Here is a 26,341-nt window from a genome sequence, read left to right as displayed (position 1 = left end):
ACAGGTTGAGTTAAAACGTTTATATTTAAGTAGCAAAGGTCGGATGAAGAGTTCAAACGGCAAAATAGCCAAGAGTCCATATTGCAGGGGTGTGGAGAGGGTGGGTAAAGGAGCTGGTAGGTTGGATGGATGGAAAGGTTGAGGAACGGATGGGAGGGGGGACCGAAAGGGCCTGTTTGAATGATGGAGCCCACATGTGAACGAGAGGGAATCATATTATAAGATGGTTGTGTGTGGGGGGGGGGGGAAGGATGTACGCTTGTAGTAGGTTTTAAATTGTGTTGTTGAGGAGAAAGTGGGAGAGAGTTAAATAAAGAGAAAGACGAATTGGTGTAGTTTAGCCCTAGGTCAGTCCCGAATGAGCAGAACCATGGTCAGAGGAATTCTAGCCATGGCCATCCAGTTTTTTGGTCATATATCAAGGATGGCATTGGCATAAGTGTTCTTCCTGTGGTTGAGACAGGGTGTGATATGAAGGAGATTTGACTGCTGTTTCTAACAAGTGTAACTACCATGTAGAGGTGTCCCTCATTGGCTCATACATACAGAGATAAGACAGTAGAGTGTGATTTGAGGGAGATTTGGTTGCTATTTCTAGCAGGTCCAGCTACCATGTAGAGGCCTCCCTCATTGGCTCGTACATACATATATACATAGATAAGAGAGTAGGGTGTGATTTGAGGGAGATCTGGTTGCTATTTCTAGCAGGTCTAGCTACCATGTAGAGGCCTCCCTCATTGGCTCATACATATATACATAGATAAGAGAGTAGGGTCTGATTTGAGGGAGATTTGGTTGCTATTTCTAGCAGGTTCAGCTACCATGTAGAGGTATCCCTCATTGGCTCATACATACATATATACATAGATAAGAGAGTAGGGTGTGATTTGAGGGAGATTTGGTTGCTATTTCTAGCAGGTCCAGCTACCATGTAGAGGTCTCCCTCATTGGCTCATACATACATATATTCATAGATAAGAGAGTAGGGTGTGATTTGAGGGAGGGTTGGTTGCTATTTCTAGCAGGTCCAGCTACCATGTAGAGGCCTCCCTCATTGGCTCATACATATATACATAGATAAGAGAGTAGGGTGTGATTTGAGGGAGATTTGGCTTCTATTTCTAGCAGGTCTAGCTACCATGTAGAGGCCTCCCTCATTGTCTCATACATATATACATAGATAAGAGAGTAGGGTGTGATTTGAGGGAGATTTGGTTGCTATTTCTAGCAGGTTCAGCTACCATGTAGAGGTCTCCCTCATTGGCTCATGCATACATATATACATAGATAAGAGAGTAGGGTGTGATTTGAGGGGGATTTGGCTGTTGTTCTTTACAGTTTAGGTGACTGTATAGCTCAGCTTGATGGATATTGGGTGTTGTATGTTGGTGCAAGTGGCGGTAGAGGGGAGTGGAGACTTTCGGAGAGGAGAGGGGCGGTGTCATCACAGTTTAGTAGTTGTGTGTGTGTTTATGTATGTGACAAAGTTGTGGGGGGAGGTTGATAGAGGGAGGGAGACTGAGACAGAGAGAGAGTGAGAGCGGGTGATGGTAGTCTTGGGATAGGAAGTGGTGGTTTGAAGGGACCACGATGATGTTTGATGTTTGGTGATGTGAGATGAGGTTTCAGTGTGGTCGAGCAGAGATTAGATCCTGGAGAGCTGATGTAAGAGGTTTGATGGTAGTATGGCTTCGAGGTTTTCTATGAGGCAGCTGATTGGAAGATACATCCAACCCAGGACCTGAGCAGAATAAAGAGAGAGAACACAAATATAATCATAGTAAAAATAATCATTTCTGTTACAGGCACAAGGCCTACAATTTTTTTTTGGGGGGGGGGAGAAATAATCGAGTACATCGACCCCAGTTTGCAACTGGTACTTAATTTATCAACTCCAAAGGGATGAAAGGCTATGTCAGCCTCGGTGGAATTTGAACTCAGAACATAGCGACAGGCAAAACACCACAAAGCATTTCGTCTAGCGTGCTAACAATTCTGCCAGCTTAACACCTTAATAATAATAATAATTTCTAGTGTAAGCACAAGGCCTGGATTTTGTGGGGACGGGGGACGGTCGATCACATTGATCTCAGTATGCAACTGGTACTTATTTCATCAACCTCAAAAGGATGAAAGGCAAAGTTGAACACAGAATGTAAAGATGAACAAAATGCTGCTCAGTATTTTGCCTGGCGTACTAACGGTGCTGCCATCTCACTGCCTCCATCGCATTAATTATTGGGAATATTTCACAGAATTAATGGTAGACTTATTGGGTTATTTCTGAAAGCTTTATTCCAAGAAACCTGAAAGCATAACCCGAGTTGTGTCTGTATCAGAAGATAGTCTCTCATCTGCTAATCATTGGAAAGCAAAGGAAATTGGACGGAATACAATGAATAATTACTCTTTTACTTGTTTCAGTCATTTGGCTGCAGCCATGCTGGAGCACCGCCTTTAGTCGAGCAAATCGACCCCAGGACTTATTCTTTGTAAGCCTAGTACTTATTCTATTGATCTCTTTTGCTGAACCGCTAAGTTACGGGGACGTAAACACACCAGCATCAGTTGTCAAGTGATGTTCTGGGGAAAAACACACACACAAACATATATATATATATATATATATATATATATATATATATATATATATATATATATATATACACATATATACGATGGGCTTCTTTCAGTTTCCATCTACCAAATCCACTCACAAGGTTTTAGTCGGCCCAAGACTATAGTAGATGACACTTGTCCAAGACTTAATACACAGCACTCATAGAATTATTTTCTGCTTTTTTCCATTCAGAAAAAAAAAAAAAAATTACATTTCAAAATTTACACGGTCACAATTTCCTATCCAGAAAACAAAAATAGTAAAAAAAAAAAATAATTTTAGATGTAAAATATAGGGGGTCACAGTTTCACAGGAGTAACAATTTAATGCAACATGGTATACTCTGAAAACCACATCATCGATAATATATGAGCCAAGGTGAGGGGTCAGAGCCAATACATATTTCAATTCACCAGCACCTCCACTACCACCACCACCATCATCTCTCTCTGCCTCTCTTTGACCTCAAAACATCACCTCTCTGCTAAAATTTTTCTCCTAACTCTCCTCATCAACTAACTTTTTTTAACCGCATCATATCATGGCTGCTTCTCTCTCCCTCTTTCTGTCTCCCTCTTCAACTAATCACATGAAAGCATTACAGACAAGCTAAGTAACAGAATGACAAACAAAATTATAGTAATAATGATCGTTTCAAACTTTAGCACAAGACCAGCAATTCCAGGGGAGGCAGGTAAGTCAATTACATCGACCCCAGTGCATAACTGGTACTTATTCCATCAACCCTGAAAGGATGAAAGCAAAGTCGATTTTGGTGGAATTTGAACTTACCGTTTTAGCAACAGTTCCCATGGGTTCTGGGTATTGGTGTGTGAGGAGTGCCAGGAGTGCTGTGAAGGAACAGAGACCGGCTGTGAAGAGGATGAAGAATGGAAGTTCCTTTTTGGGATACACAGACACCTCATGGAAGGCTGAAATAATAATGATAATAATAATAATAATAATAACAATAAAGTCTGTTTACTAATTGACATATACATACCTTGTGACCATAATATCTCGGCAAAAGAATTTGATAAGCCCAGAAAATATAAAATTCGCTCATTGAAATTGAAAAGATGTGGCATCTCAAGATGGTTAGATACCAGTGATTGTATGGGGCACTTGCAATGATCAAAAAAAGGAACTGAAAATGTTTGAGGATGATCCCTGCAGAAAGGGCAAAACATTGTCTTCACTGGTCAGAAGAACATTGAGAAGTACAATTGTCAGTGTGAATTTTCTTTCCTTTTTACCCCACCCCAATCTTATTCGTTTATTTTAAAACTTGTTTCAGTCATTTGACAACGGCCAAGCTGGAGCACCACCTTTAGTTGAGGAAATCGACCCCAGGACTTATTTTTCGTAAGCCTAGTACTTATTCTATAGGTCCCTTTTGCCGAACCACTAAGTTACAGAGATGTAAACACACCAGCATCAGTTGTCAAGTGATGTTGGGAGAGGGGAACAAACACAGACATACAAACACATATATATATATATATATATATATACACATATATACGACGGACTTCTTTCAGTTTCTGTCTACCAAATCCAATCACAAGGCTTTGGTCGGCCCAAGGCTATAGTAGAAGACACTTGCCCAAAGCAGAGTGAGCCAGCAGGAGTCCTGGGGTGGAACAAGAAAGAAATGGTTGTACAATATCCATAGTCTCAGGTGGTCATTCTTGGGAATCCAGCCAGAAAGTATAAAGATGTTTGCTTCTGATAGGACCCTATGGAGGAGGGGTCTAAGGACTCCAACCCTACAACTGGCCGGAGACTTGGATACTTCTCATAGGACCCTATCGAGGAGGGGCCTGAGGCCTCTTACCTCAACAATCCCCTCAGAAGTGGTGGTGGAGAAGACGGATGGATGTAAAGAGCCATAATGAAACACTACAGGATATTTTGTCTGATGCTCAACCGGTTATTTTGTCAATAATTTGATGATGCTAGGAAGAAGAATTTAGCAGAGGTACTTACATGGTAAAAGTTCTCTATCGATGCTTTCTGTACAGGTGGGGTAGGGATAAAAAAGGTGACCCTTCTCCAGAGGATAAGGGATCATACGGAAAGCTGTGGAGAAAGAAAAGAGAAACAGCTGTTATTACAGAATGGATTGACCCTTTCAGCATTCAGAGATTACTCTGTCAAATCTAATCCTTATTTATTTCCCGTTTTGAATTAATCCTGGATTATCTCATAGCTTTCAGTTTTCAATGATGTGATTGTTTAGTTTTAAAATGACATTGCATGGTAAGTGTGAGAAGGCTGATCTGGCTAGTTTGGACAAAAAAACAGGTTCAATATTAGGGACCCAGATATGGCTGGCTTAAATGCTAAAGGGAGATATGTACATATATATATATATATATATATATGTATATATATATATATATATATATATATATATATATATATATATATATATATATATATATATGTATGTATGTATGTATAACCCTTTTCTATTCAGATTACTCAGTGAAATCATCATTATCATCGTCATTTAATGTCCTTTGTCCATGCTGGCATGGGTTAGGTGATTTAACCTGGGCTGGAAGGCTGGACTAGGCTCCAGTCTGATTTGGCATGGTTTCTATGGCTGGATGCCTTTACTAATGCCAACCACTTCCAGAGTGTGATGGGTGCTTTTACATGCCACCGGCACAGGTGCCATTTGTGTGGCACCAGTCTCTGCCACAAATGCAATTTTAATCGGTTTCACAGATCTTTTTCTTCTCAAGCACAACATAATGCCAAGGTCTTGGTCGTTCGTCATTGCCTCTGTGAAGCCTGGTGTTCAGAAGGTGCCCTTCATGTGCCAGTTACACGACACCAGCATCAACCGCAACTACAATTTCAATGTAAAGCGTGATGTTGGTGTCATGTAACCGGCACCTCCTGTGTCGGTGGCACATAAAAAGCACCTTTCAAGCATTGGGCCTTGCGGAGGCAAAGTGGCTGATGCTGTTGGTGGCACATGAGAAGCTCCTTTTGAGTTTTGGCCTAATGGAGGTAATGACCAACACCTTTGGCATTATGTCGTGCCTGAGAAGAAGACCCATCAAGCCAAGTAAAATCGCTGTCATGGCAGATACTGGTGTCATGCAAATGGCACATACAACCTCCCGTTACACTTTTGGAGTGGTTGGTGTTAGGTAGGGCATCCAGCTGTAGAGAACCCTGCCAAATCAGATTGGAACCTGGTGTAGCCCCGGTCAAACTGTCCAACCCATACCAACATGGACAATGGATGTTAAATGATGAAAGTTTTTAATGACTCTTGTAGCTTTAAGATTTTGATGATGTGGTTGATTATTTTGAGAAGGACAATGTAGGGTAGGTGTAGTGGTGAGGATGTGGGGTGCAGTGTGTGATCTAGTGGTGGTGGTGGTGGTGGTGGTGTGGTGTAATATGGTCCATTCTCTTTGAGAGTTGTGTGGGTAAGTGGTGCTATTAATGTAGCGTGAAATGTAGCCCAGCAGGTCATCACGCGACCCCCTGAACCCCACCACCACAAAGACCAGGACCACCCTAAAAACAACAACAACAACAATACTTACTGCCCTCCCATGTGCAGTGTAAGAGGTTGAGGGCACCATCAACCCATTTCCAATGTGGTAAGTGAAAGAAGGCATAGGCTATGGCCTCGCTGTCACCTCTCTTCAGGATGTGTTCAGGAGGTAGTATGAGGCTTTTCATCTCCAGCAGGTACTGAAATATAAGAGAAGATAAGAAAACAGGTGAGACTATCTGGACATATAGGGGACATAGAATATAAGAATTCACACGTGCACATACACATACAAATCTGCCCATACACACACATGGTTCACAATATCCCAAAGTGTGTATGCATGTGATTGGGGACCACATGTGAATTTATGTTCCCACTGACACTCCAAACATGACCTCTACACCTTAGCAACAAATGACTACAGCCATTTGCATCACAATATCATCAATGGGCGTAATGTGAATTCCAACCTTTGTCCTTCAAGCGTACGTGTGTCTATACTTTATACGTATATTTGTGAGTGTGTGTAAGTGTCTATATGATTGTGTGTGCTTGTATATATGTATAAGTATGGTTATATATGTATATATGTATCTAAGACGTTGTATCCATTCACCGTTAGACGGTGGTGAGAGGGACAAATGCACACACACACACACACACATATATGTGTGTGTGTGTGCATCTATGTATGGGGTGGCACATAAAAGACACCATTTCGAGCGTGGCTGTTTTCGTGCGGGTGACACGTAAAAGCACCCACTACACTCTCTGAGTGGTTGGCGTTAGGAAGGGCATGCAGCTGTAGAAACTCTGCCAAATTAGATTGGAGCCTGGTGTTGCCATCCGGTTTCACCAGTCCTCAGTCAAATCGTCCAACCCATGCTAGCATGGAAAGCGGACGTTAAACGATGATGATGATGATGATGATATATATGTGTGTGTGTTTATATTATTAATAAATTCATAAACTTATCAATAATATTCTCAGGAAATCAATATTTAACATTTCGAAAGATATATGTCCAATATGACATGGTAATATAATAAATTTAAAATTTAAGATATAAATATACGAAACATAAATATAAATATGTATAAAAATATGAATGTAGACAAAGATACATGTGAATATAAATGCGGAATTACTGATAGTATGCTGATCTTTTGATCCCATTGTGATTATAGTAATATCCGCGAAACGATCGTCAGATGTTTAATTCTTTAAATTTTAGGCTTTTTTTATATTTTAGACTTTACAATATTCACGCTTAATTACGCATTAATTTTTATACGCATTTATATTCACATGTATCTTTATCTACATTCATATTTTTATATATATTTATATTTATATTTCGTATATTTATATTTTAAATTTTAAATTTATTATATTACCATGTCATATTCGACATATATCTTTCGAAATATTAAATATTGATTTCCTGAGAATATTATTGATAAGTTTATGAATTTATTAATAATATAAACACACATATATATATATTTATTTGCTCAAAATAATAGAGCACTCAATATAAGTTCAGTTACATATTCTTTTAGAATATTACTTATAAAAGTTATATATATATATATATATATATAAAACCGTTAACAAATTAAGTCATGTATATAATTTGAACTGACACATATCAGTACATAAACATACGTTCACATGTACACACACACAAACATGTCTACACACTTACCTAAATACTCATGTACACACTTACATACATGCGTATAGGCATGCACACATGCATATGCAAGTACACATATGCATACACACACACATACGTACATATATATCATGAACTGTTACTTTCGCAGATGCAGCACGGAATTTTGTCAGCGAACAGGTTGCAGTCTCAAAGCAACGAAAATATTTTTGGAAATTATATTTAAATGTTGAAGTGAATCTAATGGTTCTTGTGTTTCTTAAATGGCTTATAAACACCTTCCACGCTACAGTTGTGTGTGCATATATATATATATATATATATATATATACATATATATATATATACGGCAGGGTTCTTTCAGTTTCCGTCTACCAAATCCACTCATAAAGCTTTGGTTAGCCTGAGGCTATAGTAGAAGACACTTGCCCAAGATGCCATGCAGTGGGACTGAACCTGGAACCATGTCATTAGTGAGCAAGCTACTTACCACACAGCCACTCCTATACAAGAGGGGAAGTCAAACATTTTCTGCACTTTCGTCATAAAATATCTTTATTATTGTCACAAGGCTTTCTGCGCATGCATGCTTGTAGTTGGTGGTATTGTGGTGACATGATCCAAGTTGGAGCCAGATCGTGCCATTTTTCTTTTTGGTTTTACAGTGTAAGCATGGCTGCTCCCCTAGCGATGTGCACCAAAGAAGAACAAAGAGCAGTGATCCAAGAGATGATTAATGGTGAGCCAGTTCATCATTAGCATCTCTCGAGCTTGCTGAATCTTCTCATCAGTAGTGAAGATTGATGGGCATTCTGCTCCCTCTTTGTGCATCATGCCTTTCCAATCACAACTAAACTTCTCAATCCACCCCCACACACACACTTCTACATGGTAGTTCACTGTCCCGATGTTGTGCTAAAACCTCACTTTGAATTCCAGCACCTGACACACCTTCCGACCAGAGAAACTGGATCACTGCTCTTTGTTCTTCTTTGGTGCACATGGCTTGTGGAGTGGCCATGCTTATGTGGTACGATCAGGCTCAAACTTCATTTACGTGAGCTTAATAGTACCAACTAGAAGCAAGCATGCGCATAAGGCAGTGTGACAATAATAAAGATATGTCGTAGCAAAAGTACGGGATAATTTTGACATCTCTGCTGAGCTGAGACCTCTTTTAGAAGCAACATCTGGGGAAAATCTGTAAAGAAAATCAATAACAAAATAAACAGCCACAAAACCTTATTGACCAGACAGAAACTGGGCAGCTTTGGGTGGGAATTGATTTGAGTTGGGATGACCTGTTGGGTGAACACTCCTTCCCGATTAGATCACTGAGAAATGTGAAATGTAATCAGAGAGAAAGGCAGGTGTGTAATGTGGCCAGTGAGAGAAGAAGATTTGATCAAACTAGAAAGTATTTGAAAATGTTTGCTTTCACTAAATCCTCAAAGTTTGTACTTCTAGTATTTGAGTGAAATTCAAAAGGTGGCTGGCATCGTTGGAAGGCTTTCCATCAATAAATTTTACTCTTGCCTCCATTGGTTTGGTGCAGCCAATGAGAGACGCCTGCACTCATCTCAGTCACTCAAGTCACTAAGGAAAGTTTCATACTCAACTCAGTCAGCCAAAACATCAATTTTGTTGCACTCGACCAATGAAGAAAACTTGGCCGAGTCACTCAAGTGATTGAGGGAAGGCTGTACTTAACCACTGATAGCCTGTAAGGGGTCACTCGACTGGCTTAGTAATCACAGCTAAATCCTTTCTGAAACTTCAATGGAGGAAAGATACAGTTGATAACATAGTTCTAGACAGTTTAAAAATCACACAGGATGATCATAGCTGGAATGTCTTTCAATCTAGTTTAGCTCTGACACAACAACAACAACAACAAGTTAAAAAGGTTACTTACTTGTCTGCTACAGCTTGGGCTTTTAGTAATGCTGCTGTGTAACATATTGTAGCTGACTTTGGAAGATTTATATCTGTTAATATATACATAGGGTATGAATAAAATCAAATATCTACATGTGTGTGTGTGTGTGTCAATACATGTATTGATATAAGGTGTGTATAAAGTCAAATACGTGTGTGTGTGTGTGTGTGTGTGTGTGTGTGTGAGAGAGAGAATGAACACAAGAGACATAGCTTGAATGAATGGTGGCTTCGTTTTCAATCACTGCCCAAATATCAACAGACACTCACACAGAGTGGCGAGCTGGCAGAAACGTTAGCATGCCAGGCGAAATGCTGTGGTATTTCGTCTGTCTTTACATTCTGAGTTCAAATCTCAGCAAGGTTGACTTTGCCTTTCATCCTTTCAGGGTCAATAAATTAAGTACCAGTTTATGTACTGGGGTTGATATAAATTGACTGGCCCTCTACCCAAAATTTCAGGCCTTGTGCCAAGAGTAGAAATGAAACAGACACCCACGCACACACGCACACAGATTCAATGTGCCTGTGGGTTTTTGTTCTCAACCTGGGACTTTTAGAAGAAAGAACCTCTTCTTTTTAAGTTTGGTGCTTAGTCTGCCAGTCTCTGGTGTTGTGAAGCAAGGATGGAGTGGGTCTGTGGGTGGGACACAGACAAACACAGAGATATGTACACACTCACACACATGTATGTATGTATTTCTGTGTGTGTGTGTGTGTGTGCATGTATGTATATACATGTGTGTGTGTGTGTATGTATATTTATATAAATGTGCATATGTATGTGTGTGTCTGGTTTATCGGTAAAACATAAATTGTAAAAAGAAGCATGCTCTAAGTTATAGAGCAGTATATTGTAAAGAGAGACAAGGCCAGTCTACGAGATTAAAACCAGTCGGTGCATGGCCTCTATAGTCACGGGGCCACTCACTACAGAGGCTATGTGCCAACAGGTTTTGGGGTCTGATGATACCCTGTAAAGCTAAGCACTCTATGGATAAGAAACTCAGGGTAATCCCATAGACTGGCTTTATCTATCTTTATATATACATACATACGCACACACACATACAATCTACTTCTATTACTAGACCTGACTCGATAAACCCAACATCATTTCTCTCGTTTCTGTACTCTTATTCTCTTCACCCCATTCTAGCCCTTCTTTTGTCAGAGTTCTCTCTCTTCTCTTCACCTTCTTCACCACATTACTTTCAACAAAAAAAAACAAAACAGAAAAACCTTCACAGACTAACAAGGTTTCTTTCAAGCCACACAATACAAGATCAAATGTAGAGAGTTCATAATTGTGTGAAGATCTACCACGAAACGTTTCCCCTTCATAGTGTAGGACACACAAGCTGTGTATACAACAGGGACCAGTCCTATCAACATTTATTTCTCCCCAGATTGTTAATTATATCCCTGCTCTTAAGTCTGAATACAACAAATGTAAAAATGACAATTATGATGATGATGATGTTAAGATAATTAAGATAAACATGTAGTAGGGTTAATATTTTACTGACCATCATATTTTGCTAATACTGCTTGTACATCTGAGTAAGCCTGTAGTTCTAGGAGATCTTCTATGAGGTTTTCATGAATTGTGAACAGGTTCATCATTGGGAATTCTTTCATTAACTGAAATGAGATTCATAAAGATGGAGGCAGTTGATTGGACTGTATTGAAAGAGGAAAAAAAAACACACAAAGGTGGGTTGAAGCATGTTACAGGAAAAATAAAAAAGCTGAAACAGGCAATGGAGCTGTGTTGCCAAAACAAAAAAAAAGGGGGGAGGGGGGACTGCATCACAAAAACTGAAAACACGGAAAAGCTGGTTATTACTGTTCAGCTCTATATTTCAAATATTACAAGTTTATGTTGTCAACTCAACCTACGAAATATAAGCTGTGAAATTTCACTGATTTCTTTGCAAGAGTTGAATTCTTAAAAATAAAATCTTGACTCTATAGGCCATAACCCCAAAAAACAACAACAATATCTGATGGTTTAACAATTCTGCCAATCTACTGCTTTCATACACAAGATTAGAGCTATAATCTCTATATCTTTAATCTCTCAACTGGCACAAATCTGTCCTCGGGTGTTGGTGCCACATCAAAAGCACCCAGTACCCCTTGTAAAGTGATTGGTGTTAGGAAGGGCATCAAAGCACAGAAACCATGTCAAAACATAATGGAGCCTGGTACAGCTCCCGTCTTTGCCAGGTCCCGTCAAACTGTCCAGTCTATGCCAGCATGAAAAGCAAACAGTAAATGATGATAATAAAAATACAGCCCCACCCACTCAGCCCCCAACACTGTGTTGTATGTAGGAGGGTCCAGAGAAATCTCATATTGTTCTAGAAAGTTTCAGAAAATCCCAGAAAGTCCCAGAAGATTGCAGAAAATTTAAGAATGCTTGAAAAATCATTGGCACTTACATCTCTCATCATTTTCACAGCTTCCTTTGTCCGGCCGAGTTTCCGTGCACACATGGCCAGCCGTCTTTTGATGTAAACTAGAACATTGGTGTCTCTTCCTGAAAAGACAGAGATAAGAGAAGGTGGTTTCATCAATGCCGGACGTGTGAATATGAAAGAGAAGAACGTTGCTTTGAGCTTCGTACTTCCATTTCACTCAGATGAGCATCTCATGTTTGGTTCCCCCCCCCCCCCACATCCATTGTTGATGACATCACATAAAGCTCCTGCAAGTCATTCCACACTGAGCAGCTCAGCCATCTGGATGTTGGGATCCACAATGCTGAGGGAGTCCACTCGTCAGCCCCTACACTCACCTACACAAAGAGCATAAGACACACACACACACACACACACACACACGTCACAGGCAACAACGACAACATCATTTTACATGAATCAAACATCGCAGGTTCACTAATTAGATACAATCAGCAGTTTTAATGAGTGTAGACTGTTGGAATAAAGGAAGGGGTGAGGAGGACCTGAAGTACTGACTCAACAACAAAGTCTCGTCCAACCCATGCCAGCATGGAAGAAGAAACAGTAACAATGATGAAGAAACAACAATCTGCACACCAACACTACTACTACCACCACCACCACCATCAGTGACCACCCAACCATGCAACAACTTGTACTGGGTTACATGTTACCAGTGATGCATAACAGTGACCTGACCACTGCACATTACCTCTTCTATACTCCACTGAGTGCCACACTACACCTACCTCCACACACCACTTGGACCCTAACCCTAACCCACCCAATGCCATACTCGACCCGAGGCCACACAACATTCCACATCTCTCTACTTACTGTGTGCTGTGTCATGCATCAGTGACTGCTGACATGTCTGTTGTGACTTTTTATAGCTGATCTCTGCATATTTGTATGCTTGCTTGAATAGTTTCTCAGCCTGAAATTATATAGACAGATAGATAGATAGATAGATAGATAGATAGATAGATAGATAGATAGATAGATAGATAGATAGATAGATAGATAGATAGATAGGCAGATGGATAGATAGATAGATAGATAGATATGTTTCTTTATTAGCCACACAGGGCTCAACATAGAAGGGACAAAATACAAATGTAGAGGGGGGCGAAAACAAAGCAGAAAAAAAAAAAACAAAAGTGGGGACAACGATGAAAACAAAAAAAAGTAAAACGTTTGGGGTATTTACAAAAATACGAAATAATACAGAAAATTCCCAATAAATGGGGAGGTTATCCGTGGAAAGAAAAACCTACGAAAAGACCACGGTAACCTCGGTCCTTAGTGTCACAATTTGTTAAATAAAATTTCTTTTATTTATGCAAGAAACGTAAGTAACTCTCTGTTTACAAAATTTTAAAACGTTTTATAGAATCATGGTCAAGGTGGCTTCGTCATTTATACGTGCCATTCTTGCTACATGTATCCATCTTTTTTCGAAACATTTGCTAGACAACACTTGCCTCTCTACTCTCACCTTCCTTTTCAAGTGATACTTGAAAAAGTTGATGAGAGATTGACCAGAGAGGAAAGTGTTTGTCTCTAATCCTTTCAGACGCGTCCACCAGATGCATTCTTTCGCCATAGCCACAAGCACGATAAATACAGCTCTTCCTTCCCGTTTAAAGGAAGGAGGCGTGACGATATTGACGATAGACTCGGTTGATAAACCGACTCGTCCCACACGCGACAGCAGTCGTTCGACATAAGCCCACAGCTCCGAAATGGTTGGACACTGCACGAGTGCGTGCAGAACGGTTTCGTTGCTCTGACTGCATCTCGGGCAGGTCGGCCCCGTTTTTCGCGAGCCGTGTCTATAGAGCTTATCCCGAACAGTCATGGATAGATAGATAGATAGATAGGCAGATAGGCAGATAGATAGATAGATAGATAGATAGATAGATAGATAGGCAGATGGATAGATAGATAGATAGATAGATAGATAGATAGATAGATAGGCAGATGGATAGATAGATAGATAGATAGATAGATAGATAGATAGGCAGATGGATAGATAGATAGGCAGATGAAGACTAAAACAATACCTGTTGTCATAGGAATGATAGCAAAACTGCGGGTGTATATATGTTTGTGCGTGAGTGTATGTGTGTGTATGCATGTGCGTGTGTATTTTATGTGTGCATGTGAATGAGGGGTTGTATGGGGAGGTATATGTGCGTTTACTGCATTTGTATGTGCATGCATGTGTGTGTACATGTGTATGTGCATGTATGCGTGCATGCGCATGTGTGTGTATGTATATGTATATGTGTGGCTGTATATATACATATATATAAATATAGATATATATAATATATATGCATATATATAAACATACATTTATGTATACATGCATATATATATATATATATATATATATATATATATATATATATATATATATATATATATATATATATATGTATATATATATATATATATGTTGTTGTACTTGGGGATGGTCATATTGCCAGTTTAGCCAATAAAAACACACGCACTGTATATTTGGTGTTAATTTGCTTCAGCCTTATATTACATTAATCTTAATCTTATTTCGGCCAGAGTTCTTTCGTCACACTTCTGTGACCTCATCAGTGGTCCTTTGTTTTCTTCTTTCTTATGTGTGTCTCACCTTGCTAACTATCAGCCATTTTGTATTTTGTATTCCTATTGTATGTGTCTATATATATATATATATATATATGTATGTATGTATGTGTGTTTTTTCAGTGTTTACAAATAACACAGAAAAATAAATAAACAGCTACCAGGGTAGCAAAGATGCACGCAAGTAACAAGAATGTAACAACCTGTTTATAAAGGTAGAAACTCCAGGTTAAGGTGAAATGTTTTGTATAAGAAAGATAAATAAATAAATGGAGTTAAACGCAGGTGTTAGTCAAATTCTTTTTACTTCCGACATATGCTTTGAAGAAAACATTGGTATTATTCCAGAAAGAATGAAATGGTGTAAAACAATACAATCTTCTCAGCAGGGAAAGAAACCAATCACATCAATAAGACATTTTAACAGAATGTGATGACTGTGTATATGACGAAGGGAACACTGCTAAGTCTTTTTTAAAAATTCATTAGTAGATATAATGTCAAAGGTAGTTTCACTTAGACTTTCTAGATTATCTGTTAATGTGACTTAAAGGAGGCTATAAAGAAAAAATTACCTGTATTAACCCTGTTGACATTAATTCTACCTCTATTAATTAGGACATGACATCAAGTTGTAACGATATTAATGATTTTAATTTCATTTCGAACAACCAAATCGAATATTGTATTTCTGCAGCTTAAGGGAGATAACCGTTATTTAAGCCCCTTTGTAATAGTCTCAGAGTGATAATTGAAAGAGATAATATATTTTAAATTAGTTGAGGGTTTGTGGTATGGGAAATATGAGTCATTATGCAAGTTAAGGGTGATATCCACAAAGTTGGCTTTAGTTATATCATCATCAAAAACAATGTTTCAGTCCATGTTTCGGAAAAATTTAACTAAGCTGCTCCTAACCCTTTTTAGTTTTTGGTTAGAAGCATTTTGAAGGTAGAGTAGACAATCATCATGGTATAGATCACCATTGATGTTTGGGAATTGGTCAGCCATTTCAGAAAGAGAATATATACGAACCAAAGCAGCGATTTGTGCTGAATCAGAACTTCTCATTGTGACATCAAAATTGTCAGGTGTATCTTTACGGAGGGCCATAGCTTGTTATCGAATTTAATAATCGATTTCCTGGCGGCCAACACATCCTTAATTTCATCCTTGGTGAGACCTGCTTTGTTGTGAGTGAGCCAGAGTAGCTTGTTAAGTAGGATTGGGTTGATAGAAACTAGAAATGTCAAAATGGATAAACTTAGTGCCATTTCTTGTTCTTAATCAAACTAAACCAGTCAACGACTTGGAATGAATTAAAAATATATTCATTTATCTATATATGTACATATATGTATACAACTGGAAAGGCAACTGACTGTAAAGCAGTGTATCAAGAATATGTATGCTCCCAACCCATGCCAGCATGGAAAAATAGACGTAAAAGGATACTTATGTTACAATATGAAAGTCAAAGCCAGACTTACTCTGTGGGCCTCTCGTATTCTCACTTTGGGGTTTCTCTCTCGTCAGGCCATCTGCATAACTGAAGGGAAAGAGAGAAAGAGAGAGACGTATGGTGGGAGGTGTGAGTGGGTAAGGTAGCAAAAAGAAAACACACACACACACACACACACAGATATACATATGCAGACATATACACACACACACATACACAATTATCTACATACATATACATACACAAGGGATTTAGTCTTTCATTTTTTTAAAATTTCAATCATTTGACTGGAGCACCACCTTTAGTCAAGCAAATCAAACCCCAGGACTTATTCTATTGATCTCTTCTGCTGAACTGCTACATTACGGGGACTTAGCAGTTGTCAAAGTGATGATGAGGGGACAAACACACACACACACACACACACAATGGGCTTCTTTCAGTTTCCATCTGCCAAATCCACTGACTGGGCTTTGGTTGGCCTGAGGCTATAGTAGCAGACACTTTCCCAGGGTGCCATGCAGTGGAATTGAACCCTGAACCATGTGGTTTGTAAGCAAGCTACTTACCACACAGCCACTCCTGCACCTGTGCTGCAAAGTTCTTGGCTTTGGGTGAAAGAAAATCCAGGAGGATCAGTTATTTATAATTTCATTCAACATATTCCCCCTTTCAGATTCACTGACTTAACACAGGGGTCCTTCAGTTTTTCTAAGACCTGTAAAAGAACTTGGAAGGTTGGGCCTCCAACCAGGCCTTTCATGACACCCTTAAAAACCAGGAACTTTTCAGCACCCACCTCATACATACACACGCACACACAGAGGGTTTCTCTGTAGTGATCAAATGTTTGTGTAGACATAAGTTCACCCCCTCCATCAAATCGACATTACCTGTACAGGTGCAACTGGGTGCCACACATCAGATGACAAAATGATTGCAGAGCAATATGAAGTGAAGTACTTTGCTCAACAACACAACACAACACCTGGTCTGGGAACTGAACCCATGATTTTGCAATTGTGAGTGCAACACGCTAAACACCAAGCCTTTAATTTCGTTTACAAGAAACATTTGCAATATGAAAATAAACTCTTATACTATTAATTAGGCCAGTTACAGCCTAATTATGCCAAATGGCAATACCAGGTGTTTTCGAGTTGCACCGAGCTGTGCTGATATAATAATAATAATAATAAAAATCATAATAATAATAATCCTTGGATGGAATTTATAAATATTTTAATGCATCCCAATGTGCATTTCCACAAATCATGTTTCTTCAGATCAAAGATGGTATTTCTGGGAGGCTGTAATCTTAAGAAACATGGTTTGTGGAAACACACATAGTGATACGTTATAATATTTATTAATTCCATGTAAAGATTATTATTATTATTATTACTATATTAGTTAGTTCTTGTTTGTGGAACAAATCAGTCCTTGCCATGTCATGAAGAACTGCCTCCACCTCCCTAAGATTCCATCAGAAGTTCAGGGCCCAAGGAAGGACACACACAGAAACACGCACATGAAATATATACATCATGTCCCTTCCCACCACCACCACCAACAACAACAACAACAGCCTCAGTAAAAACTAACAAAAGTGTACCCACTCTCATATTCCTGTTTGCCAGCATCTCCATCACATGTGAAGAACGTCTGGTGATCCTGCGCTGACAAGTTCATATCATAATAAGTGAGCAGCTCTTTGTCCATTTCCCATGTGAATCGCTGGTATTCGGCACCTCGAAAGAGGTTGAGCGGATTTCGCCATAGCTTACACTCTGTTGGACAGAAACAGCAGAAAGAAAGAAAAGACAATCAACAAAAAGAATCAAAGACATTTTCAAAGAGGAATAGTCTAAGAGGAATCGGGAATTACTGTTAATATTTTTTACTACAAAGGCGGCAGTTAGCTGGTAGAATTGTTATTGGGCTGAATGAAATGCTTCGTGGCATTTCAGTCATCCTTTTGGGAGTCGATAAATGAAATACCACTGGCTCCTGTGCTGGTGGCATGTAAAAAGTACCATCCGAACATGGCTGATGCCAGTGCCGCCGGACTGGCTCCCATGCTGGTGGCACATAAAAAGCACCTGCTACATTCTCAGAGTGGTTGGCATTAGGAAAGGCATCCAGCTGTAGAAACCTTGCCAGATCAGACTGGAACCTGGTGCAGCCTCCTGGCTTGCCAGTCCTCGGTCAAACTGTCCAACCCATGCCAGCATGGAAAGCGGACGTTAAACGATGATAATGATGAAACACAATCGACTGGTTATTAATAAGAGATCCTTATTCACCATTCTTCAAACCTTAAAGCTGCCATGCACAGTAAAACCTTTAACTGACATAGAGAAACAGTGGAGAGAGCACCTGTCCACACTGTGACACTAAAAAGGGTAAAGACCCCCTTGGGTCACGAGTGATCATGGGACTGTGCCTCGAAAGTTCCCCTCCAAAGCACAAGTCCAGGCAAGGTTGTTTACCCAAGCATACCAGCCTCTCCTCTCCCCGCCACTGGTGTTATCCAAGGGAAAGGCAAAGGGGCCGATACAGCTTGGCACCAGTGAAGAGTCACAACTCATTTCTACAGCTGCTCGAGAACCCAATACACAGCCCGGTCCAGGAATCGAACTCACTACCTCATGACTGTGAGCTTGATGTTCTAACCACTGCAACACATGCAATAAGCCACGGTATGCCTCAGTATACTGTATGGTCCTTAACCAGGTGCAGCTAAGATGTATACCCGGCTCTTGGTTGTTTTTGCAAGATGTTGATCACAGAGGGGCTGGATTAAGGCAAGCCCAGGGCTACACAACAACAATAAGATGAACACTGACCTGGCACATGATGCTGTTGGCTGTTGCTGTTACCTCCCTCTGACACGTTGCTGTCACCTGTGCTGCTGCTGTTGTTGCTTCCACTGCTACCCCCCAGCAGTGGTGAGAGGTGGTTGATGGAGACTTGCTCTATGAATGAGGTGCCATACTTTTTGAAGTACCACCACTCAAAGATCTGGAGTGAGTGAGAGAGAGAGAGAGAGAGAGAGATGTGTGAGTGAGAGGAGAGAGAGATGTGTGAGTGAGAGGAGAGAGAGATGAACAAGAAAAAGCTTTATAAATACAACAGCATGGAGGGAGGGGCAGACAGGATCTTCACCATGGGGCTTGGCTTGGGCCAGGGTTAGATGTTGGAGGTGGCAGTGGTGGTGGTGGTGGTGGTGGTGGTTGTGATGTTGTCCCTTACACGGGGTGAGGATAATGATTGTGGAACTGTGTAGAAACCAGTTTCAAATTCCGGCACAAGGCCAGCAATTTCAAGGGAGGAGATAAGTTGATTATATTGATCCTCAGTTTATAACTAGTACTTATTCAATCAACACTGAAAGGATGAAAGGCAAAGTTGACCTTGGCAGAATTTGAATTTGGAACTGTGTCGATATTAAGAGCTGGATCGTGCGTGTATCTGTGCTTGTGTATGTGCATGTGTGTGTGCGTGTATGTGTATTCTGTTGGTCTCTTTTGCCAAACTGCTAAGTTACATGGGTGTAAACACACCAACATTGGTTGTCAAGTGATGTTGCGGGGACAAACACAGATGTGAAACAGAGTCTTGCTCAAGAACACAACACACAGCCTGGTCCGGGAATCGAACTCACTACCTCATGATTGTGAGCAGGACACTCTAACCATTGAGCCATGCGCCCTTGTATAGGAGGTAAAATACAGAGGAGCCATATTGAAAGAGAGGGTAGAATAAAGGAACAGACAGACAAACAGGTGTGTCACTTACCAATATGAGACCTGAAATCAAAGACGAGGTCCCTGTAAGGGCCACATAGAACTTTGGAGTCAGGGTGTTGAGGAACATTGTGGCTGGAAAAGACAAAAAACAAAACAACAATGAGGGACTTATTTAAAGAATCACCTGAAGATGTGCATTTGACACCTTGGATGGAAGATAATGACTACACAACATCTCACCAATGTACTGAAGGCGTAGAAATGTGTTGAAACAATTGTAGTGATTTTAAATAAAAAAAAACATATCATTCATTCCATTTTCTATCATTTACCTGTACCTATGTATACGTATGTGCAGACACACACACATACATACACAGTGCAAAACATAGACGTACTAAAGGAATAGAGAGGACTGTGGGTGGAGGGAGGTGGAGGTGATTGTGAGACTGATGATGATGATGGTATTAATAATGGTGATAGTGATGATGATGATGATGATATTGGTAATGGTGCTGGTGGTGAATATGATGGTGATGGTGATGATGATGATGATGATGATGAAAATTGTGGTGGTGCCACTACAACACAGCCGCAAAATGCCTGAAGACAATGATGGCCCTCCGCCCCCCCCCCATTTCCTCCCACCACCACCACTGCGATGACAATGACAACTAAGACATGGCAGTGATTCCAGCCTTGGCAACCACTAGTTACCATAGCAACAGATAAAGCAGCAGTGATGAGACCAGCAGCAACAACACCCAGTCAGTGTGTCTGTATCTGTGTGTTCGTGTACTTGTCTGTGTGCATGTGTGTGTGTGTGTGTGTGTGCGCATATAACTGTCTGTGTGTTCTGGCTCTGCTGTGTAAAGATGAAGAGGAAGGGTGGAATGCAAAGACAGAAGAGGATGCTGTTACAACAACAACAACAGCAACAGCAATTATGATGTCATCGAACCATCCAGAAAACTTCTCTTATGTGGTCATTCAGTTTGGTAGAAATAACAGTCACAGCACATTCACAAAAATCTCACAAGGAAAAACACTTTGGATAATGTAGTCCTAGATACACTATGACTGGACAAAAGACAGGGTGGTCAGAGATGGGACGTCTTTCATCATGGGTCTATCTGGATCAGAACTGACTTGAGACTAACACTAACTATTATACTAAACATTAGATAATGTAGTCCTAGATACACTATGACAGAATAAATGATAGGATGGTTACAGAGGGGACATCTTTGATCCTAAGTCTGTCTGAATCAGGACAGACCTGGAGCAAAACCCCTTTCGTCACCATCAGATTGCACTGAGAAAGTTCCCCTCCGAGGCACAAGTCCGGGCAAGGTTGTTTATGGAAGACCAGCAGTCGCCCATGCATACCAGCCTCCCCATCTCTTTGCCACTGATGTTATCCAAGGAAAAACAAAAAACAAAGACAGATACAGTTTGGCACCAATGACATCACAGCCCGGTCTGGGAATCGAACCCACTTTGAATGATGATGATGTTGGTGATGATGTTGATTTTAATTGGAGATGTGTTGATGGTGATGATGGGGATGAAGCAACCAAGACTAAACATGAGAGATTGACAGTTTGTTGATGTTGTCAAACTTCAATGTTCGAAGGTCCCTGTTACTGGATGAAAACAGAAAAGACCCCCTGTAAACACATACACAACAGCTTACAGGCATTACATCAATTACACAGCCCCCTCACACACACACACACACACACACACACACACACACACACACACACACACACATACAAAGAGAAGAGAAATTGTAAAATGTCCAGGTAAGCAAAAACGTGGCTGTGTGGTAAGAAGCCTGCTTCCCAACCACATGGTCCTGGGTTCAGTCCCATTGTGCGGCAACTTGAGCAAGTGTCTTCTACCATAGCCTTGAGAAAACCGAAGCCCTGTGAGTGGCTTTGATAGATGGAAACTGAAAGAAGCCCATCATACGTGTGTGTGTCTTTCTCTCCCTAACCACTGCCTACCAATCAGTGTTGGTCAGAAAACGGTGAAGACATCTTCTTGAGTCGTATCAAGACCTAACGGACCAATTTCCTAGTTCCATGGTGTATAAGTTCGGCACCTGGATGGGACGCCAGTCCATCACAGGATGACTCGTTCTTGCTAACTGAGTGGACTGGAGGAACAAGAAATGAAGTGCCTTACTCAAGAACACAATGCTTTTCCTGGTCCAGGAATTGAAACCGCAATCTTATGATCAATAAGTCCAACACTAACCACTAAGCTACACACCTCCACACCAACCAATGTTAGTGTGTTTACATCTCCATAACTTAGCAGTTTGCCAAACGCAACCAATTTAATATGTAACAGGCCTTAGAGAAGAAGCAGTGGAGTCGATTGATGCAACTAAAACACAATTTCATCAAGATGGTGCCCCAGTATGGCCGTAGTCAAGTGAGTGAAACCCAAAACAGTGCAGCAGCATTAATGCCATCCCTGCATCACTAAGTGTGCAGCATGGATGGATACAGGAGAGTGCATGGTGTGCAAACTGCACCACATACGACCCAGTGTAACACTGGTACTTTAGAGAATGAGGAAAGACAGGGTGGGCTTTACTAGGATTTGAACTCAGGGTGTCAAGAACTGCAAGCCTTCACCACACAGTAATGTATTGGATGCTCTGACAACTAAGTCATTTGGTGCATTTTAAAACACACATACACACACGTTTATATATATATATATATATATATATATATATATATATATATATATATATATATATACATATATATATGTGTGTGTGTGTGTGTGTGTGTACATATATATATATGTATATATATAAATACATATATATAGTTGGAATTTACAAAAACACAAAAGACGAAGACAGGTGTATACACATCAAACAGGTGTATTAATTTAACGCTCGGAAGGTGAGAAAGTCTTCTACGTTTCGAGCCTACGCTTACAATACGAACACACACACACATATATATATATATATGTATGTATATATAATTTTAGGGAAAAGAACCAAGGTTCACGAACTCATCGATGGAAATCCAGTCACAGATAGAAAAATTAAGAAGTGAAAGCACAAGAAATGAGTGGAATATAAATAAATAGAGAGTAAATCTCTCAAGTTTCCCAGAAACTATTTATGTTTTATTCTGTGGAACTTTATTTAATTTTAATAAATTGAATTTAATTGAGTTTTTATCTGTAAATTTGGATTTTTATCCCTAATAATATTATTATTATCATTTATATACATATATATCTACGCAGACATATGTACATATGTGCGTATACATATACACACATGGATACTAAAATCTTTATACACACATATATATGTATATGTATATATATATATATATATATATATATATATATATATATATATATATTGTTGTACTTGGGGATGGTCATATTGCCAGTTTAGCCAATAAAAACACACGCACTGTATATTTGGTGTTAATTTGCTTCAGCTTTATATTACATTAATCTTATTTCGGCCAGAGTTCTTTCGTCACACTTCTGTGACCTCATCAGTGGTCCTTTGTTTCCTTCTTTCTTATGTGTGTCTCACTAATATAGTTATGATAGTTAGCAAGGTGAGACACACATAAGAAAGAAGAAAACAAAGGACCACTGATGAGGTCACAGAAGTGTGACGAAAGAACTCTGGCCGAAATAAGATTAAGATTAATGTAATATAAGGCTGAAGCAAATTAACACCAAATATACAGTGCGTGTGTTTTTATTGGCTAAACTGGCAATATGACCATCCCCAAGTACAACAACATCTGTTTCAACACACGATTTCACATCAAAAATCTTGCAAAACAAATATATATATACAGACACATATGCATATATATCTACCAAACTCTCTCTCTCTCTCTCTCTCTCTCTCTCTCTCTCTCTATATATATATATATATATATATATATATATATATATATATATATATATATATATATATATATATACACAGACATACATGCATATATATCTACTAAACTCTCTCTCTCTCTCTCTCTCTCTCTCTCTATATATATATATATATATATATATATATATATATATATATATATATGGGAGAATATACAAAAAATAACAACAGACGAGGACAGACACACACACACACAGATAGATAGATAGAAAGATAGATATGTATATATATATATATATATATACAAGTACGTGTGTGTGTGTGTGTGTGTATATACGTATATATGAGTGATGGTCATGGCAGGAATATGTGATCAGAGAAGCACCTGAAGTGAACCAGCCCAGGGTTAAATAGCAACGTCTTTAAATGGGAGTAAAATTGATTACAGAAGACAGAACTACTTCCAACCCTAACCCTAACCACAGCAACCACAACAACACTACCACATCAACTACTACCCCCACCACCTACATACTACCACACAGACCACCACCCCTCATACTACCACACAAACAACAATACTTACAGAAAACCAGATTCAACATATCGCAGTTAAGGTTACAGAATCGAGTGGTCCTTTCTATGGAGTGGTGGTCACAGCTGGACTGTCCACACTGTACAAGTAGTAGTAGTAGTAATGTTGTGCTTTTTATAGAATGATGGTCACAGTTGGGTTGTCCCCACTGCAGCAGCTACTGTAGCAGTAGCAGTAGTGGTAATGACAGTATGTGCTGCAGCAAAGCAGTCGTTGAAGCTAAGGTGATAGTAGCACTGGTTGTGGTGATGATGACAATACAATCCTTTCAGTAGTGATGGTCACGGGTAAATCCACACAGATCTGTGTTACAGTATGAGTCGTGGTATAGCAGTGGTAACAGTAGAGGTGTATTGGTAGTGGTGTTGGTGCTAGTGCAATGTGGTGACCACAACAGCTATACTATGTACTAAGCTATACCGTTTTCTTAAAATCCTGTAGTAGTAGCAGTAGCAGCAGCGACGGTATTGGCGGGAGTAGTGCAGTGTCGGTAGTGGTACTAGTGGTGTTTCTAGTCACAGACCACGAATGTGTGGGTGGGACAGAAACAATGCAGTGCGGGTTGTAGTAGCAGTAGAAATGTTGGTATTGGTAGTAGTAGAAGCGGTGATAGCGGTAGCGGTGTTAGTAACGGCTTCGGAGGTAGTAGCGGTGTTGGTGGTGTTGGTGGTAGTGTTTATGTGGTGGTTTTCACTGACAAACATGAAAGCTATGACACAGTGTATAGGATGTAGTAGAGGGTGGTAAGTTTAAAGTGGTTAGTTCCCGTGTAGCAGTATATGTTGTTGTAGTAGAAGTAGTAGTAGGATAAACGTGTTGGTGTGCCTTGATGAATTAGTGTTGTAGTTTGTGCTGTAGTGCTAGTGGTAGTAGTGTGGTTGTGGCGGTGGTGTAGAGGTAGTAGTAGTAGTAGATAATACAGTACAGCTGTAGTAGTCGTGTTTACGTTGGTATAAGCGCCAGTGCTGGTGGTGGTCGTCGCAGATATTGATACTGCAGCCTAAACTGCAACAGTAGTTTAGCCCTAGGCCTATCGTGGAGCGCGTAAGCAGACAGTTCTTATCCTATTTACGATAAAAAAAAGCGGTTCCAAAAGCGACCATCCCGTGGAGGAGAGGACGACAGAGATATCCTTCGTTTCTTTCTTGGTTTCTAAAGGCAAAACACCGAGATTCGGCTGCTATTTTTAGCAGACAACCACATCCGACCACGTAAATACGTCGTGTAATAATAAGAGAGGCGGCGAAGGCGGCGGCGGAGTGATGGTGGTGATGATGTTAGCGTCTGTGGGGGAAGGTGGTAGTAGTAGTAGTAGTAGTACAGACAGTAGGCTGATAGTAGTAACAGTAGTGGTGGTGGTGGTGGTGGTATTTATACATGGAATACGATGCTGACATTTTAGATGATGATGATGCTGATGGCGGCAGGGGTGGCGATGGTGATGACGATTACGACGACGACGACGATGATGGTGGCGATGGTGGCGATGGCGGTGGAAGTGTTTTTTTGTTTGTTTTACGACGTGAACATTCTGGAACAGAATTAAATGGGGAAAAACTGATATTTTTGATGACGACGACGATGATGATGATAGCGATGATGCTGTAGTAGTAGTAGTAGTAGTTGCAGCAGTAGTAATAGTAGCAGTAGTAGTAATAGTAGCAGTGGTGGCGGTAACAGCCAACAGACTGACAGTAGTAGTAGTAGTAGTAGTAGTGGTGGTGGTGGTGGTACTTTTACGCCATGGAATTCTAGAAACTCGTCTGACGACGATGACG

At 40.0% G+C, this 26,341-nt stretch overlaps 1 protein-coding gene across 1 annotated transcript; it reads right to left on the bottom strand.

Annotated features, from left to right (window-relative positions):
* On the bottom strand, window positions 1-26,060 carry LOC149136848 (protein ST7 homolog). Its single transcript, XM_089348425.1, is given in 16 exon segments — window positions 1-1,741; window positions 3,413-3,552; window positions 4,610-4,702; window positions 6,193-6,343; window positions 8,874-8,887; window positions 8,965-9,026; window positions 9,741-9,813; window positions 11,293-11,407; window positions 12,211-12,308; window positions 13,069-13,168; window positions 15,435-15,464; window positions 16,350-16,408; window positions 17,941-18,111; window positions 19,171-19,345; window positions 20,123-20,205; window positions 24,555-26,060. Coding segments are annotated over 16 exon segments (1,479 nt in total). The 5' UTR covers window positions 24,574-26,060; the 3' UTR covers window positions 1-1,645.
* Between the last annotated feature and the right edge of the window lie 281 nt (window positions 26,061-26,341).

Source organism: Octopus bimaculoides, chromosome 3 (genome assembly GCF_046866305.1).
Source record: "Octopus bimaculoides isolate indiv1 chromosome 3, ASM4686630v1, whole genome shotgun sequence".
NCBI classification, from domain to species: Eukaryota; Metazoa; Mollusca; class Cephalopoda; order Octopoda; family Octopodidae; genus Octopus; species Octopus bimaculoides.
The sequence above is the reverse complement of the archived record's forward strand: the minus strand, read 5'-3'. Positions and strand labels throughout refer to the sequence as shown.